The 13,702-nt window shown below is 42.4% G+C and overlaps 1 protein-coding gene across 2 annotated transcripts in view; it reads left to right on the top strand.

Moving 5' to 3' along the window:
* The first annotated feature begins 1,531 nt into the window (after window positions 1–1,531).
* The window catches only part of DBF4 (DBF4 zinc finger), a 38,726-nt gene continuing 26,555 nt past the window's right edge, over window positions 1,532–13,702 (top strand). Inside the window, exons 1-5 of one of the 2 annotated variants that reach the window (XM_060248450.1) lie at window positions 1,532–1,725; window positions 2,153–2,250; window positions 7,087–7,262; window positions 11,752–11,946; window positions 12,465–12,515. In XM_060248450.1, coding sequence (XP_060104433.1) covers window positions 2,205–2,250; window positions 7,087–7,262; window positions 11,752–11,946; window positions 12,465–12,515 — 468 coding nt within the window. In that variant the 5' untranslated portion in view covers window positions 1,532–1,725; window positions 2,153–2,204. The remainder of the gene's footprint in view (window positions 1,726–2,152; window positions 2,251–7,086; window positions 7,263–11,751; window positions 11,947–12,464; window positions 12,516–13,702) is intronic. The other variant, XM_060248451.1, reaches the window with a different exon arrangement.

Consider the following 13,702-nt stretch of genomic DNA (forward strand, 5'->3'; position numbering starts at 1 on the left):
TTATAGCAAAGCTTTTGACTATGGGGATAATGTAAAGCTATGGTTGGTTTTAAAATAAATGTGTGCACCATAACATATGATTGTTTTGATGCATAACCAGTACTTTGGAGAAGCTTCCTGGTGAAAAAGTGAGATTTGGGGAGGTACTATTAAGACAGAGGAGCAGCCATGTTAGTTTACTGAAATGAACCAAAACAAATATGTGATGACATTGTAAAGACTAGCAATGTTTGTTCTGACATGACGTTTTGTGAATCAGAGCTCACTTCCTTAGGCAGACAAAAGCTCATATTAGAATGTTGCTTGTCATTAAAACTAACTTCTGTTTTATTTTGCTGTTACCACATGCAGCAGATTCTGTACAAGATCTGTGGCAACTTTTAAAATATCAAGAATACTGCTGCATGTGTACCTGTCCTGGACACTTGGGATAAACGATAAGGCAAACAACAGTAGGCAATATATTCAGCTTTCATGCTTCCAGCTTCATCTCCAAGGGAAACCAGTTCATTGGATTTAAAGCCTTTAAACAGACAGTTGGCTCAGCAGAAATTATTCCTGTGACTCGAGTTTAATAGGGTTGGCTAAAGGGATCGCGAGGAGCAACCTCACAAACAAATCAGTGCAGCAAACAATTGAGGAGCCTTTACAACTAGGTGACTTAAAAACAGAGCAGCAATTCAGTACGTATATCAGGACGGTGGATCCAAGTGGGTAGTCGTGTTGGTCTGAAGCAGCAGAATAGAGTCCAGTGGCACCTTTAAGACCAACCAAGTTTGATTCATGGTGTGAGCTTTTGTGTGCATGCACACCTCCTCGGAAGGTATGAGGAAATGTGCATGCACATGAAAGTACACACCTTGGACTGAGTATTACATTCAGCCACCTCCGCACTGCGAGGTTTCCAAGAGCATACAAGGGGTTGAGCAGAGGCTCTTAGCTGGTTATTTCTGTTGAAGCTCTTGTTAAATGGCGGTGATACTATAAGCTGCATTAATGTACACAGGGCTTTTTTTGAGCAGGAATGCAGTTCTGGCTGGCTTGGTCTCAGGGGGCATGGCCTAATATGCAAATGATTCCTGCTGGGCTTTTTCTACAAAAAGTCCTATGGTGACATCAGGGGGTGTGGCCTAATATGCAGATGAGTTCCTGCTGGGCTTTCCCCACAAATAAAGCTCTGGATGTATGCTGTGTAAGCCGCCTTGAGTCTCAGCCTTTATGAAGGAAGAAAATAAATGTGTAAAGCGAGGTGTGTGCCAGCCAGAGCAGTCCCCTCTCCCAAGCAGCCGCATCTCCGGCCCGCTCCACAAAGCATTCCCTCCTTCCATAAAGCAGCAGACCACACTTCACTACAACCCAGCACTCAGGGACGACCATTTTCTTCCCCAGCATTTCATTTCAGCACCTCACTCCCTCGCCCACCATGAACAGCCTGAAGAAAACTTTATCCTCAGACTCTTACGCTTCCCCCTCTCGCAGCCCGACCATTACCGGACTGAGGCTTCCCCCAGCAGACCCCTTGAAGGCGCGTGGGGCCGTGGGCTGACGCTCCTCCTCGGTGGGTGGCGCCGCCGCTCAAGCCGAGCGAGGAGGCAAGGCCAGCCCCAGGAGCTTCTGGTTGGCCGGGCTGCCCAAAGGCGGGAAAGAGCGAGCAACTATGGCCGGGATACGAAGATACTGATCGCGAACGGCCGCGCCGGGCTCCATGAGTCCCGTTATGGTGAGGTAAGGAGACGGCGGGGAGTGGAGGATAGGAAAACGGTCCGCTCATGTGGCGGGAACGCACATTTCAAATGTCAACCGTCCCTCCGCGAGCGGCGGATACGGAAAGGGGGCGCGGGGGAGAAGCGGCGCTGGACACCAGGCGCTGCCCGCGGAGGCGGACCACGCAAGGGGGGGTGGGGGAGTTAAGGTGAGCGGAAATGGGGAGAAAGAACTAGGCTGGAGGGTCACGAGGGAGGAGCAGGAGGCAGCCATTTAGAGAAGTGACTCCACCTCTGAAGAAGTGTGCGTGCACACCAAACCTCATACCTTGAATAAAACTTAGTTGGTCTTAAAAGTGCTACGGGGCTGTAACTTGGTCCCGCCTCTCTCAGCAACCCTTTAAAGAGTTTTTGTAAAAGACGGTTTCTGTGAACTGTTTTCCTTGCAGGCAGTAACCGTCACAGGGAGGTGGGAGGAGAAAAATGTGACTTCCCAGGAAAATGAAACCAAGTGGTTTGAAAAGTAGCAACAAAGGACCGTTTCCCTGTAAGTATCTCGGTGTTAGTTTCTCATGGTAATAGGCTTCCTTTTACTTGGAAGCTTGAGAAAGTCTCCTTTTTCACTTTAGTTGGAGCGCATATTCAGTTTTTATTTGTTTCATGGTTTTGGTAGTTCAGTGAATGTAAATACTGTGCACTAAAAGTTGTTGTGCGGTGTGCTTTGTGAAGATCATGCCAGAAAAGAGTCAGTTTGTTTTTATTTTCAAAGGGATGATTTGTAGTCGTTCAAAAAGTAAATAAGCAGATAATTGTATAAAGGAGATCGAATCTCAATGTTACACAATTTGTTCTGCATACACATAATAAGTGTTGATTATCTTTATACCTAGAATACAAATACAGCCGTGCAGAGCAGCTGGTTGCAATTAAGGCTTTAAAATGTAGTTGCTAAAGGACTTTTGTGAAGGAGGAGTTGCTTTCTTGGAAATGAAAACGTCTGCTATTTTTTTTTCACCTTACTATTATTGTTAATTTGTTTATTTTGCCACTGTCCTTCGCTAGTTAGTCCAAAATTTTAAAACACAACATTTATTATGTGCTTAATACATAATAAAAAATCTGTGTAAAAGTTATTGTTAAAGAAAATGAGTCCTGCTCATAGATTTATGTTCTGATTAGTCTGTCAGATTCTTTTTCTATACCTTAACACAGTTTGAGACCACATGTTGACCCCAAATGTGAGGCAAAGTTCAGTTCTCTGGTAATGAATGTCAAAAGAAGCTCATTGTGGGTTATTTAAAAAGTAGCATTGTTTACTAAATTAGCAGCTAGTGTTTAGAAGCTTCAAAGATTTTATTACTTGCATTTGAGAGAGAAGAAGAAAAGCTGGATTTTATACACTGCTTTTCTCTATCTTAAGGAGTTTCAATGTGGCTTACAGGTGCCTTCCCTTCCTTTCTCTACAACAGGCACCTCGCGAGGTAGGTGGAGCTGAGAGGGTTCTAAGAACACTGTGACTGGCTCAATATTATCCAGCAGGTTTCAGGTGGAGGAGTGGAAAATCAAACTTGGTTCTTCCAGTTAGATCCCACCACTCTCAACCATTGTACCACATTGGATTTTAAGAGAGTGTGCATAAGCAAAATGGCTTATTATGTGGTAATCTACTGAATTTGCTTCATTTTTGGGGAAAAATCAAGGTTGCTGTGGTTGGAATGCTGGTCTAGGATCTGAGGGACTTGGGTTTGAATCTCCAGTTGCCCATATGTGTAGAGTGTAATGTGTAAACCAAGAGATACAATGTCTATATGAACATGGAACTTGCATTTTTCTGTGATTCCTACTGAGGTTGTCATTATTTAGGTATTGCATAAGGAATGTAAGAGAGCAGGCATGCAAGCCAGAGACCTGCTGATGACATGTGTATGAGAAGATGTGTGTGAGAAGAAGAGCCCCATGGCGCAGAGTGGTAAAGCTGCAGTACTGCAGTCAGAGCCCTCTGCTCACGAACTGAGTTCGATCCCAGCAGAAGCTGGTTCAGGTAGCCGGCACCAGGTTGACTCAGCCTTCCATCCTTCCAAGGTCGGTAAAATGAGTACCCAGCTTGCTGGGGTAAAGTCTAGATGACTGGGGGTGCAGTCACACCTACCATTAAAAGCGGGTGTATAGCGCTCAAATCTGAACTGCTGAATATTGAATCGATGCAGGGCAGTTCAGACGAGCATCCAAGAATGCAATTCATTCTGTTGTGCGCGATCAGACAGCCAATACTATCACGCTCCTTTCTTGGAGCATGCGTAATCAGATGGTGATTTCTGGGAGGGGAGGGAGTCCATTGAACATGCGCCCAACTGTTTGGAGCTGGGAAATCAAAACTTTCTTCAGAGGCAGGGGGGAAGGGCGAAAGTTTCCAGAATTAACATTGCCGATCCAAACCACAGAACTGCCAGGAATTATTTTCCTAGAAATTGGCAGTAACAATGATACCTTGAAATCCTCCACACTGAAAAAAAAGAATTTTTTCCTGTTCTGAATAGTGGGATAATAATAATAATAATAATAATAATAATAATAATTTTTATTTATATCCCGCCCTCCCCACCGAGGCAGGCTCAGGGCGGCTTACAGAGCATGATATGGTATCATGATATAACAATACAGGTAAAATCAATTCACAATATAAATACAAATATAAATTAATGTTAAAAAGTTAAAAAACAATACGGTGGTGCTACAGTCTCTACTTATCCAGGCAGCGTAATATTCAGTCTGGTTACGTCTTGAAGGCTTCTTGGAAGAGGGCAGTTTTGCAGGCCCTGCGGAACTGGTTGAGGTCCCGCAGGGCCCGCACCTCCTCCGGCAGCTGATTCCACCATTGGGGCGCTTTTATAGAGAAGGCCAGCTCCCTAGTTGTTTTAAGTTTGGCCTCCTTAGGCTCAGGGATTTCCAAAAGATTTTGTGAACTGGAACGTTACCACCACCACCCCCACCCCCCCGATCCTGTGTTGATTGGAGAAGCAGAAGCATCACCTCAGATTCCCGGATGATCTGGCAATGCGCTTGTCTGCTGGGGCTTTCTTTAAAAAAAAAGGTGAGAGGCAGTATCGCGCGTGAGCTGTCCAAACAACAAAAAGCCGATCTTGTGCCGCTGTTTTGAAAAAGGGCCGGACTTTATGTACTGTCAAATTAATGCGCCATTCATGCGTAGCAAGCCTGGATGAGCCCGGATGACGATCGATTGCCAGATGTTGCTGTCTGAACGAACACATTTAATCCGTCAGCCAGACGGAGCTGTGTTGTCACTAATGGTACTGCACCCTGGGAAAGGCAATGGCAAACCACCCCGTAAAAGAGTCTGGCATGTAAACGTTGTGAAAGCAACATCGCCCCACAGTCGAAAACGACTGGTGCTTTTACAGGGGACTGCCTTTACCTTTATGAGAAGATTAGCAAAGCTTCAATACATCCAGTTGTTTCTTTCCAGAAATGTGGCTTTGCTTTTCCTAACAAAACGCAAGGCTCTTTTTGAGCCGGAGTGCCCTTGAACTTAGCTTGGCCAGGGCTCCGGCTTAAAAAAAGGCAGAGGGGAGGCACTAGGCAGCCATGCACTCCCAGACTGGCATAGCTCCAATGTAAGGGAAAGAAACTACTCACTTTTCAAGTCCAGGGAGGTGGGGCTTGTTGCAGGATGACATAGCGCAGCTTGTCTCTTCCTTCTCCCTTGGCCAAGGCAGTGGAGCCACAAATGGCACCTGTGATTCAGCCACTCTGCAGCCAACCTTTGGCTGGCGCTTTAAAGCTAATTCTCTAATCCCGGGTTGTTGCTGCTGCCTAAGGCAAGATGGCGCTGCAGCCAGGCCTGGGAGCCAGCAGTGCCTCTGCTCCTCCTGCTGGGGGTCGTTGCTGCTGCTGGAGCCGCCTCCTCTGGTGCTGGGGGTTGTTGTTGTTCGTGGGGTGGGTGCTGTGGGTAGCCAGGGCCTACCATGTAGATAGGTGCCTTGTGGGGGAAGAGGCTGGCAGATGGGCGTGGAGGGGGAATTTCTTCAGGCGGATGGGTTCCTTTGTGAAGAGGGTAGCGGCAGCAGGTTGCAAAGTCTCTCTGGACAAGAGCCACGCTAGCAGGCTGCGGAGAGCCAAGTAGGGCAGATCGAGTCAGCAGCAGACAGGCAGGATCCTGGACAAAATTGTTCCCACTTGGAATGTGACTATGAAAAAAAAAGTTCTGCATGATTTTGAATATGGTATTTGATGGTCACTTACCAAGCTGTCTGTAAATCAGACATAAACTCAGTTTTCTCTCCAAGCCCCAGGTCAGAGGTGGATTCTGGCCCTGTTATCTAGTTTTAAAAGATATTGTAAGGGAAGATAGACTTTGTAAAAAAAAACCTGAACATGTGGCGAAGATTGCAAATCCATGGATTGAAATGTGGTCCAGGCTCCAGAACTTGGGACTCAGCAATATTTTCTTTATTTAACAAAATCTACAGGTATGTCCCAACCAGGAACTGGCAACCCTAAGGGACATTTGAATTGTTTTTGGATTGATGTGTCGCAAGTTGTGGAGGCCTGGACCACATTTCAACCCCTGGCTCTTGTGCGATTGAGCAAGTCTGGCAAAGCAAGCTGTGATGCAGAAGGAAGCAAGAGAGTGAGAAGGAAGCAGGACAGTGAGGTGCTCGTGGGACTGATAGGAGAACCTCTGGGGGCCTGATACAGCTCTGGTCTAGCGGCTCAGACAATGAGCTTTTATCTGGGAGGTCTCAGGTTCAAATGTTACTCTCAGCTTCCCAGACAGCCAGCATGGTTAGAGTACTGGACTAGAATATGGGAGACATAAGTCTGAATTCCTATTATTCCATGGAAGCTTTCTGGGTGATCTTGAGTCATTGTGCCTAAACTACCTCAAAAGCATTGTTGTTGTCAGACTAAAATATTGAGGATAAACATGGAAGATAAATAGTTAATACTTACATATTACAGGATTATCAGCTCTTAACAATTGCACTAAAATAATGCATGTGGAGTGAACAGTTAGAGCACTATAAAATGCTGAATAACAATATTCTTTTAAAGCTCTGTCCAGAAGAAACATTTTTTAAATAGCCACAAATAATGTGGGTATGTGTGGTGTTTGTCTGCTGGAGTGACTATAGTGTCTTTACTCTCTGTAGAGCTTCTAACAACAATCACCAGAAACTCTATGAGGTGGGTGTGGCTAAATGACTGCACTTCTGGTGATGTCAAGGGGTGTGGTCTAATATGCTAATGAATTCCTGCTTGGCTTTTTCTACAAAAAAGCCCTGAAAAAATGTGTTTACTTTGGTTAGCATACATATACACAAACATACTTTAGTCCTGATTAAAGTTTCTTTTTTGATTATAGGTGATATGCAAGGAAGACCAGATGGAAGTAAACCTCCCTTGAAAACTGTGAAGAAAGATTCCACAAAATCAGATAAATTTAAACACAAGCCACTTACTGGGAAGGTGTTTTATCTTGATATTCCATCCAACATCCTCTCTGAAAAAATAGCAAAAGATCTTAAGGAACTGGGAGGTGTAAGTCCATATGCACTTTTTTTTTAAAAAAAAATGAAGAATACATCTAACATAAAGAAAGTAGACTCCTGTTAAGCCAAAGCATATACAGTGCAAGTTTTAAATTTTCTGTTTATTAAGAAATCCATTTTGTAAAAGTGAAAAGATCCAGGTGAAACAATATTTATAGAATATTTATTGCATATGCTAAAGCTAGAATCCAACTCTTTGGATGTACTAGTACATGCTTTCCTAAGTTTGTGTTCCAGCTGTAGCAATTCTTTTCTTTTGGAGTTCAGTGGCTGTCAGAGGGAAGCCTTCAAAGTTAGGTTGTATTCATAAACGCTTCCATGCAGCCTTTTGTATCCAGTCCATAAGATTAAAAAGTAACTTTAGCATTGTTTGTTTTGTATTAGAAGGCTGATGATCTCATGAACTCATAGATAGAATAGTGATGTAATTAATGATCAGCAGATGAAATATAAATAAGGAAAATTGTGAATGTAAATTACTGTTGTGTGGTATCATGTATATTGCTGAGATATTAATAATTTTTAAAGCTCTTCCTTTTTGTACCAACATTTTACATAATTTCTTTCTCACTTCATAATACTCCTGTGAGGTGCAGACTGCTTTACTCACAATTACACCGTGAATTTTGTCACTGAGCAAGAATGTGGCTTCAATTATTACATAGAATCTGGTACTGGGTAACTTGTAGAAGAAGATGATGATACTGGATTTATATCCCGCCCTCCACTCCGAAGAGTCTGAGCGGCTCACAATCTCCTTTACCTTCCTCCCCCACAACAGACACCCTGTGAGGTGGGTGGGGCTGGAGAGGGCTCTCACAGCAGCTGCCCTTTCAAGGACAACCTCTGCCAGGGCTATGGCTGACCCAAGGCCATGCTAGTAGGCGCGAGTGGAGGAGTGGGGAATCAAACCCAGTTCTCCCAGATAAGAGTCCGCACACTTAACCACTACACTATGGCTCTCCAGTACACTAAACTGGCTCTCTCACTAAACTTGTAGAATCATCCTTCTCATAATCATTCAAGAGAACATACAAGCAGCATGTTCCTTCTTTATATAGTGGGAAACAAGCCTAAGTCACTTCCATCTAAACCCAGTGCTGTGTATCAGTGTACCACATAGACAACAAAGGTAGATACCGTGGAATGTGGGAGGGCAAGAATGTGGGTAAATGCTGTTATGTATACTTAAACATTTGTTGGGATTGAGAATTGAGCTAAAGCCAGCAGTGTGATCCAATTTAATGGTAAAAAGAGCAGTAAAATCCAGATATTTGTCTTATCTATTTTTAAAAATGGTTGGACGGTATGTTGTTTGACTGGATGGAGCTTTGTATGACACTTACTGAGTTTTTTAAGCTAGGAAACATGGTAGTCTTGGGAAAAGAAACATGGCAATGGGAAAAAAACCCTTAAACTGATCTAGAGGTATAATTGTAGTTATGGTGTTGGACCTATCCATGCCTGTTCTAACGGTTACTAGGTAATAATTTAAATAGGGTTGATGATGGCCATACAGCAAGAGTTTCTGTAGGTTTTGTCCTCTTCAGGGAAATGCAGAACAGAAAGCTAGAAAACACCATATTTCTCTTTGTTGCAATTTTCCTGTTACAAGCTGCAAATTAACACCTCTCAGAAGAGAATCTTTATTCTTTCTTGTATCTGACAAAGTAAGCTTTGACTCATGAAAGTTTATACTCTGGAAAATTTTGTTGATCTTTAAGGTGCTATTGGACTTGAATTTTGTTCTGTGACTACATACTAGCATGGCTACCCACCTGAAATGACTGTCAGGAGAAAGAACCCATGAATCTCTTAGATATGTAACATTTCTATAAATTTTGAAGCCACGAGGGAATTTTTTTTTTTAGGTTTTTCCCCCACAGAAAAAAACAGATTTTGGGAAAAACTGAAATATATAGTTTTGTTTTAAACCTAAACTTTTTCTGATTGAATAACATAAAATGCATCATTTATAGTTTAGGTTGCATGCAAAATTGTAAAATTTGGCATATTTAAGAAATTAAAAAAATATAAATACTTTAATTTTCTACAAAAATTGCAATTATACCTGGTACTTGATATAAAATTGTAGACAACTGCACCCTATGCTTCTGTTGCATCTTTAACCCTCTCAAGGAATTGGGGGTGTTTTTGACCCTGGAGTCATGGGGGAAAATATTGGTTTACCTATTTAAAGCTTTCTACAGGCAACAACCTGTTACACCTTCTCCTCAGTGAACTGCAGTGCCCTGAAGTCCCTGTCTTCCCTCCCCACAGCCTTTCTTTTTTAATTTTGATTTTTATCAAAAGGGAAAATGGGTCAATCTGGACACCTGTTTTCTGAGCTAATTGCTCTCCTTTGTTTTTCAAATTTTGCAAACCTCAGAGTGATGTCTCAACTTTACATATCTGGGTGGGGGGGCGTGATGATTCCATTCTCTAGATCAGAGGAGTCTAACTCATTTGTTATGAGAGCCGGATCTGACATAAATTGGACCTTGTTGGGCGGCCGTATGTGTAACTATTTAAGTTAGGTAGCAGAGATATAAACGTTATAAAGGACACAGAGAAATGCAATTAAAGATTTTTTTAAAAAGATAAACATGCTTAAAACATTAGCACTCGGTCTTAAAGGTGCTTTCTTTTTATCTCTCCCATGGGATCCAAGGAACTGGGCAAAGTTAGCTCTGGCTCTTTCCTTCCTTTCCCAGAGGACCAGAAGGTATAAAAGCCTCAACCAATAGAAGGAAGAGAAGCTTGACTCAGTAGCTGTGCTGTGTGATTCAGAGAGCCTGGCAAAGCATGATCTGCCTCCCCCCTTTCCCCAAAGAAGGAGTCTCAGCCAATGGAGAAGATAGAGACTTTGCTTTGTAGCTCCTGTGCAATTGAGCAAGCCTTGCAAAGCAAGCTGTTATGCAGAAGAAAGCAAGAGAGAGGGAGAAGGAAGCCGATGACAGCCAGTTACTTGGGGGCCTGATTTGGCTCCTGGGTTGCATGTTTGACACCCCTAGATTACTCCATTCACCTGTCCATTGAGCTGATTGGTTCCCTTTGTCCTTCAAATTTCCAAACCTCTGATTTGATCATCTCAACTGTACAGAGGAAATTACTTTAGATGACCCATAGCCACCTGTGCACTGAACTGTTCACTTTCAGTTTTTCCAAACCTCGGAGTCACCATCACAGATTTACATATTTGGGGTGTGGGCAGTGTGTGGAATTTTACAATGATTGCTTTCTTTAAAATAAACAGTTTTAAAGATTCCCAGCTTTTTAAATGGTAGAAGAAGAAGATGATATTGGATTTATATCCCGCCCTCCACTCCGAAGAGTCTCAGAGCGGCTCACAATCTCCTTTACCTTCCTCCTTTACCTTCCACAACAGACACCCTGTGAGGTGGGTGGGGCTGGAGAGGGCTCTCACAGCAGCTGCCCTTTCAAGGACAACCTCTGCCAGAGCTATGGCTGACCCAAGGCCATTCCAGCAAGTGCACGTGGAGAAGTGGGGAATCAAACCCGGTTCTCCCAGATAAGAGTCTGCACACTTAACCACTACACCAAACTGGCTCACCATGGTAGGGTCAGTCTGACCCCATTTATGTTTTTGTGTTTTCAATGGGGTATTTTTGACCCCAATTTCAAATTTTACTCTCCTTGGTCCTGCATTTTTGAAGGAAGTTATTCTTGAGGCCTGATTTTTTTCTTAGCAGCTAATCCCATGATTGAGAGAGCTATCAGGTTTCCATTGCTTTTTGCTGTAATATGGGGTCACTTTGAACCCATATGCCAAAGTGGTATAGTTGGGTTTTGTTTTCCTTGGGAGGGTTAATTTCTGTCATCTGAAAGGTAAGAATAAAATCTCTGTAGTAGTGTTTCCCCAAATTTTTGATATTTTTCCCTTGGAAAAAAATGAGTAGGTCCTCAAGACTTTTCATGCTGTATGTTTGGAGCAAGTGAAATGCTTTTTAAAATAAGGTTTTCCTCACTGAAGTAGAAATTTCCCTCCCATTGCTGTAGATGTTAATAAAAGAAAAGAAAAGAAACCTTGTTTTGAGAACCGTGTTACTCATTCTAAGAGAGAATTAATTTCATAGGAGTTTCTATACACTGCTTCACATTTTCCAATTTTTCCATTGTCGGAAAATCTATTTTTATCCTTTTCCCTCTGCCCTGGCCTTCAAATCTCTAGTTTCCCTTGTACTTATGTCATTCATGCGCAGCCAAAAGTCACAATAACTTGATAACTTGATATTGACCCACTTAGTTAGAGACTTGTGTCAGCCTTCAGCCCTGTGTTATTCACTTGTAGCCCAAAGACACGTCAGGGTGGCATAATGATAAAATTGTTTTTTTGGTGTGTGACAGGGACACTGTTGCATGTAAAACTGATGCCAAATGTTTTCTTTTATCTACTTGCTTTACATAAAATGGTTTAGTGATCTATGGTTCTAAATGCTTTTTATTTTCTTGCTTAGAGAGTGGAAGGATTCTTTGGCAAAGATATCAACTACTTAATCTCTAACAAAAAGGAAGCAAAATTTGCTCAGACTCTTGGACCAGTATCTCCAGTTCCGAGCCCAGAATCTGTATATAATGGAGGAAACAGTTCCTCTCATCCAAGTAGCAGAAGAGATAAGAATGATGGAAGTTCATATAAGGTGGTGGACACAGTAAGTCTTGTTCCCTTCCCTAAAGATTTTAAAGGAAAAGTTACATTTTTTTTTCATTTTTTCAACTCTAACTGGGCATTTTATAAATGGTAGTTAATGTCTTTAGTAAAGCATCACTGTAAAATAATGCAATTAATCACCAGGATGTGGTTTCTCTAACCCAGAATGCCCTTAAGTTGCAACCAATTTATGGTAACATTGTAGGGTTTTCAAGGCAGGACACGAACAGAAATAGTTTGCCATTGCCTGCCTCTGCATAGCAACCTTGAGCTTCCTTGGTGGTCTCCCATCCAAGTACTCACCAGGGCTAACTCTGCTTAGCTTCTGAGATCTGATAAGATTAGGCTAACCTGGGTTATCCATGTCAGGTTACAGCCTGACTGTTCACTAATTTAAACAATGATGCTTAAATACTTGAAGTTATTCACTAACAAAACTTATCCCTAATTTTATTATATGTAAATAGTATATGTATATGTCAGATAAGTAATATATTTATTTTATATATTTTAAAACAGGTGCTCATGAGCAGAGGAAAATCCTTAGTTGAAAAAGCAATCAAAGAGCAGGTATTTATCATTTAATAGTATTGTTTCCACATTTTCTTCTTCCCTAGGGTGGGGGTGTCAAATCTCTGACCCTTTGGCCTTATCCGTCCCCCAGAGGGCTTCTATGCAGCCTGCTGGGGTCTGCTTCCTTCTCCCTCTTTCCTGCTTCTGTTGTCACCGTTTTTCTTTTTTTGGGGGGGATTGATGCAGCCGAGCAATGCAGCTTCTCACTCTTTCCCTCTTACCCCTCTTTCTTCCCCAAGAGTGGAGTCTCAGCCTATGGAGGAGCTTGGCTCTATAGCTCTTCAGTGTGATTGAGAGGGCCTGGCACAGCTCTCTCAATCTAAGATAAAAGCTGTGCCAAGCTCTCTCAGACACACAGCAGAGCTACAGAGCCAAGCTCCTCCACTGGGTGAGAAAGAGATGCTGGGCTGCCTCAATCCCACTAAAGAACTACAGAAAGCAGCTTTAAGACCAATGCAGTTTTATTCAAGTGCGCTCTCTCTCTTTTCATGCCCTCATGATCCAGTCTTATAGAAAAACATTGTGAACTGTTTAGATGAGGAATAACAACAAGCCAGTGAGGTGCAGACTCATGATTTTGAACTTAGGCTTTCCAGATAGTAGGCTGATACTGACCGCTATACATGGCTGCCTCTCTGTTCTTGCACTGCCTCATAGTGCTTGATGGAAAGATGGCTGCCACCAGACATCACACAGAATGCCGGTGATCACTGTTTGGAATTTTAACGCCGCTTATAATGTATAGATTCAGCACTATATAATGGTTTTAAAATTTGTAATTGTAATATGTTTTAAATTGGAAAATGTAAATTATGGTTTTATATATTTTATTGGTTTAATTGTGTAGATGATACTGTGAGCCGCCCTGAGTCCGCTTGCGGAGAGGGCGGGATATAAGTCAAATGTAATAAATAAAATAAATAAATAGGAGTTGCAGTTATTTTTCTGGCGAAGACTATAGCTTTGTAGATAAACACACAGTTCTCAGTCTGTGTCATGGTGTCTTCACATGTTCCTGACCACCACACAAAGCAACTTATGTACAAAAGCTCACAATGCCCAGCCATTTCATGTTTCTCCAAGTCAGTGGCACTTAAATATAAGCATCCTGGCTTGTTTGAACTACTGTATAAATGGATGTCTACTCACAATCAACAATGTAATTACCATTTAATTCCCCTTAA

The sequence above is a fragment of the Heteronotia binoei genome, chromosome 10, assembly GCF_032191835.1.
Source record: "Heteronotia binoei isolate CCM8104 ecotype False Entrance Well chromosome 10, APGP_CSIRO_Hbin_v1, whole genome shotgun sequence".
Lineage (NCBI taxonomy): Eukaryota > Metazoa > Chordata > Lepidosauria > Squamata > Gekkonidae > Heteronotia > Heteronotia binoei.